Raw genomic sequence first — 5222 nt, 5'->3', positions numbered from 1 at the left:
CTCCCCCAGAAGAGGGAGCGGACAGGTCCGTCCCCGGCCCCGGAGCCGGCGGGGAGCCGGCAGGGAATGGCGAACGTCAAAGCTGGCTGGGGCTGCCCTGTCCTTGCAGGTGGGGAGGGGGGCTCTGGGGGATGCTGGGGTGCTCCGACGCCAGCCCGGGATGCTCGTGGGGTGACATGCGGCCTTGTCCCCTCCGGGTGACATTGTGGGTTTCCGTTGCAGATGCCGAGAGCCGAGCCCTGGCAAAAGAGCGCCAGAAGAAAGACAATCACAACCTGAGTGAGTCTGGCACTGGCTGCCCACGGGTGGCACAGCTTTCCCTCTCCACCCCCACAGCCCTTTCCCCATCCTTGTTCCCCTCTCTCCGAGCCAGGTCCCCCTTCCCATCCCATCTCACCCTCAGGAAATACCCCCAGCCCCCTGCCATGGCTCCCTCTTTCCTGACTCTGCAAAATGTCTGTGGTGCAGCAGACCCTGCTGTCCTCCTCATCAGCACTGGGGGAAGGTCAGAGCAGCCGGGGCGATGGGCAGGAGCAAGGTGCTCAAGGGTTGGCCCCAGGGGTTTCTCATCCTGAGCCCCCCGACTCTGGAGGGTCTGGCCAGGTCACGACGGTGGCTCCCAGCCCTGCGAGCTGGGACCAGCCCCGTGGTCGGTGGGGTCTGGGGGACATCGAGCATCTCCTGCTCTTGCTGGCTCCTCACCGCCTTCCCTCACTTCTCACCCTGCAGTTGAGAGACGGCGAAGGTTCAACATCAACGACCGCATCAAAGAGTTGGGGATGCTGATCCCCAAGGCCAACGACCTGTACGTATCAGTGGTTTCTGTGGGGCTGGAGTAACTGTGGGTCTCGTGGGCTTGCTCAACGCTTGGCCCTGTGGCAGGCGATGCTTAGTGGTGGAGCAGGGGTGAGGGGAGATGTTGCTGGCATGCGGGTGGCAATCTCTTTTTCCATCCTGCACGGCAGAGACGTGCGCTGGAACAAAGGTACAATCCTGAAGGCGTCCGTGGACTACATCAAGAGGATGCAGAAGGACCTGCAGAGGTCACGAGACCTGGAGAATCACTCGAGGCGTCTGGAGATGACGAATAAGCAACTGCTGCTCCGCATCCAGGTGAGCTTCCCTGTGCTCTTCCCTCCCTCGGCTCTGCTCCAGCCCCACAAGCAGCTCACTCCTGCCCCACCGAGGGGACGGGCAGGGGCTCTCCTCCCTCTTAAGGCTGTCAAGTCACCAGGAACAAAGTCATCAGACAAACCAGACGCCTGAGGCTCAGGTCACCACAGCGAGTGTTGTTGAGCTTAGCATGGGTCACCATTTTCCACCCTTCACCTCTTCTGCGGGTTCCTTCCCTGGGAGCTTCGTGGTCCCTCAGTCCCTGCCACCTCCCTGGATGCCCATGTGCTGTGTCCCCATGTGTGACGTCCCCACCAAAGACCTCCTGTGCTCTGTTGGCAGGAGCTGGAGATGCAGGCACGTGTCCACGGGCTGCCCACCTCCTCGCCCTCGGGCGTCAACGTGGCCGAGCTGGCTCAGCAGATGGTCAAGCAAGAAGCCAGCGGGGATGAGGGGACACTGGAGCCACTGCTGCCACCTCCGGACCCCGAGTCACAGCCACAGCCGGCACTGCCTCCACCACCCCAGTCTCCCTACCACCAGCTGGACTTTACCCACAGCCTGAGCTTTGATGATGGCTCCCGGGGCTTCCCGGACAGCCTGGAGCCCGGCCACAGTGCTTCCTTCCCATCTCTATCCAAGAAGGAGCTGGACTTGATGCTGATGCAGGACACCATGCTGCCTCTGGCCTCCGACCCCTTGTTCTCGGCCATGTCCCCGGAGGCCTCCAAGGCCAGCAGTCGCCGGAGCAGCTTCAGCATGGAGGATGCAGACATGCTGTGACGAGGAGCTGCTCCGACGCTGGGGGCAAGGACTGGACCTTCAGGTTTGGTTAGTGAAGATACAGGGCACTCTTCTCACAGGAGGAGCCCGTCCTGCCGCGCACTTGAATCTACGTAGGAGTACCTTTTCTCTATGCAACGGGGGTCTCGGATCAAGGCTCGCCGGGTACCGCTGTGTCTTTCGCAAGCTTTTTTTTGCCAGGAGCTGGAGTGGACCTTCTTGGCTCGCCACGCCGTTGGCCTGACTGCAGATTCCCCAGCCTGGGAGAGTGATCTCGGCTGCTTTGCCTTTCAGTGAAACCCTCCCGGACTGTCCCCCTTCCCCAGGGTGCTGGCCCGGAGCCAGAGCGGGCAGGAGCCTTCGAGTCCCCGGGAGGAGAGGAGAGGGACGATGCTCAGAGGTTTTTGCCTGGCTTGCTGCCGCCTTGCCACCCCGCTCCAGGAGCCTACGTATCCAACGTGTCTTCCCCTGTGGTGGCCTCCAAACCTTGTGGAAGTCTCACGGTGCCACATCCTTCACGGTTCCTCCTTGTTCGGAGCACCCGCTGCCTCTCCAGGTCACAGGGCTGGAGGGAGAAGAGGTGCTTGGTTGGAGCAAGTTAATTCATGGGGCATGGAAGGTGTTTTCCAAGTGAGCTGGGTCTGAGGCTATGAATTCGGGTTGAGATTGAGATCTTTGAAAATGGCTGGGATGGGGTGTTTGATGCTTGGTCAACCCCCTGCTGTGACCCCCACCTTGCAGGGGGATGTCCCTTTGGGGTTTGGCAGCACCCACCACCCCAAAACCTCACTGGCCTCTGGACAAGGGCTGCATGGTGCCAGGAGACCTTCAGCTTCTTGCGAGACATCCCCGCAGAGGTGCCTCTGCCCCGAAATGCCAAGCAGTGGCTCTTCAGGTGGAAGGATAAAAGGTTTTTACACTCTTTTTTGGGGATACTTGTTGGAAGCGAACGTCCTGCCCCACATCTGGGTGTGGAGGTCCAGGCTCTGGCCGGGGACCAGGGGATGATTTGTAGCTATTGCCAAACCTGAGCCGCCGCTCTCTGCCTTTGGCTCACGGGGTTTATTTCTCTTCCCAGCATCTTCAGCTTGTTCCCCAGCCGGGATGGCTCAGTGACGGCTGCTTTGGGCTGTGCACCATCTTCTGCCTTCTCAGCCAGGCTGGTGGTGGGGAGGGAGCTGGGCAGGGGAGGGGATTCTGTCCACAGGGAAAATACTGCGTGGGCTTGTGGAAAGCCCTAAGAGGAGTGCAGGGAAGGCTGGGGAAAGGAGACCCCTTTGTGATCCCACACCATGGCACAGCATCACCCCCCCTTGGGCCGTGGGAGCTGTGGCTGGATATACGGGAGCCCGTGCGGGGATGGGGGTCACTGGGTGCACCCTGTCCTGGACCAAGGATGGGGGATGCCATGAGATTGGGACTGCAAGGGGAACGCCCAGCTAAGAAGGGACAACCTTGCTCCATCGTGGCTGGATTTGGGATCGTGGAGTGGGGGACAGCCCCGGTGCCCCCCTGGAGAGGTGCCTGGTTGGACGTGAGGGTGTGGGGATGTGCAGAAGGTGGGGAAGAGAGGGGAAAAGGAAGAGGGAGGACATGTCGGAGGTGTCCTGGAGCTGCTGCCCTGCAGGGGTGCAGGGAAGGGAGCAGAGGGGACATGGGGGTGCCAGGCCAGGGGCACTGGGCTGTGCACTGGTGGGCTTGGGGCTGTTTCACCCCACATGTTCCTGGGAGGCCTTGGTGTCCTTCATGTGCTGCCGTTAGTGCCTGTAAAGAGAATAATCCCCCCGGCAGGGTGGCAGCACCCCCTACGCCGTGCTGGGTACCTATAGACGTGGGTGATCTGTGGATCTGTGGCCACCAAAGGGTCTGCACAGGTGCTTCAGGGCGGGCATACGAAATCCCTGGGCACTTGGGATTGTCGTGGCTCTCAGGTGGTTCTGCTGGGCCCTCGCTGGTGGTACACGGCATGTGCGGGGCTGGCTGGGGTGCCCGCTCTGCACCCCGCTCCTGGCACCGGCGGGCAGAGGACCGTCCGCTGCTCAGCGCGAGATGTGGTGTCTCCCCCCGCCGTGAGTAAACCGTTGTGGATTCTTATTTTTTTTTTTTAATCTTTCGGGGGTTTTTTTGTTTGTTTTATTTTTCTTTTTTTAATGCACTGTGCTCTGATTAAAAAATTTTACTACTGTTTTATAAATAAATGTATAAAAGAATGAACTGGAATGGAAGAAGAATCATTAAAATATATTTATTTACAACATCCTGGAGAGTTGCAGCGTGGGCTGTTTCTTCTCATCCCGAAGCAGGGAGGGTCATGGAGCTCAAAGCACCCAGAGCCGCTTTTGCCCAGCGATGCCAAGGCCGTGCCCAAAGGTTGGGCTGCAGCAACGTCCACGTCTCGCAAAGGAGCTGCCCTGGATTTGGGGGGCTGCTTGGGCGCTGGGGTTTTTGCAGGGAGCCTGGCTTGGTTAGAGGAGGGAAGCAGTGACATTGCTGTCATTCAGCTGGTCCCCAGGGTGGTTTGGGGTTTCCAGGGTCCCCCCTGCTCCTGGTGCCACCCCTGCAGCTGGGTGCTTCAGGGAGGTCCACAGCTCCTGGTGCTGAGCACAGCTGGGACTTGTGAGGTGCTGACCCATCTGCTGATTGCTTAATTGGAACCAGGCTTGGCCCCTTAATTAATAATAGTCACAAGGCCCCAGAGAGTGGAGCTGGGAGGAGTTGTGTCCCTGGGGCTGAGTGTGGTGCCAGAAGTGGAGCAGGTTTGTGGTGGCCGTCCTGGTCTGCGCTGGAGGAGAGCGATGGTGGGGCTGTCCCAGGAGCTCAGGTGCGTTGTCTACCTGTTGGGTGGCCCCTGGAGCAGGTGGGGGCCTTGGGGGGGCTTTGTTGCCCCCTCCTTGCTGCTGGGGCTGGCTTAGTATCATCCCTGGGTGCTGCAAAACCCCTCTGGAGGCCTGGATGGGCAGGCTTTGGGGCAGGGTATTCCCCATCTCCTGTTTGCAAGCTTGGTGCAGGCTGGGGACCCTCCTGCCTGGTGCGAGCAAGGGATAAAAATATGTTTGCAAAGTGTCCTGCTGCTGGGCTGGGCAGGGGGCTGAGCCTGTGCCTGGCAAAACTCATCACATACCACGTTTGCAGACCCTGTCTGTGCTCCTCCGTGTGCGGAGCCATGTGCCAGGTCCCTGCTGCCCCCCGCTCCCCTCCACGGTGGTGTTAAACACATGCAGAAGGAAAAAAAAAAAAGAAAGAAAATCCACCTTAAAATAGACTTCCCAGGATGGAAAATCACAGGGGCTAATCTTGGAAACTTTATTAAAAGAAGACGGGGGGGG

The 5222-nt window shown here is 59.6% G+C and overlaps 1 protein-coding gene across 1 annotated transcript in view; it reads left to right on the top strand.

Moving 5' to 3' along the window:
- Positions 1-3919, top strand: part of TFEB (transcription factor EB) — a 12072-nt gene extending 8153 nt beyond the window's left edge. Inside the window, 5 exon segments of the mRNA XM_035893742.1 lie at positions 10-25; positions 223-279; positions 730-805; positions 966-1113; positions 1456-3919. Coding sequence (XP_035749635.1) covers positions 10-25; positions 223-279; positions 730-805; positions 966-1113; positions 1456-1896 — 738 coding nt within the window. The 3' untranslated portion in view covers positions 1897-3919.
- The last annotated feature ends 1303 nt before the right edge of the window (positions 3920-5222 follow it).

The sequence above is a fragment of the Egretta garzetta genome, unplaced genomic scaffold (assembly GCF_000687185.1).
Source record: "Egretta garzetta isolate BGI_Z169 unplaced genomic scaffold, ASM68718v1 scaffold105, whole genome shotgun sequence".
Classification (NCBI taxonomy): domain Eukaryota; kingdom Metazoa; phylum Chordata; class Aves; order Pelecaniformes; family Ardeidae; genus Egretta; species Egretta garzetta.
Note: the sequence above shows the minus strand (reverse complement) of the source record. Positions and strands in the feature narration are given on the sequence as shown.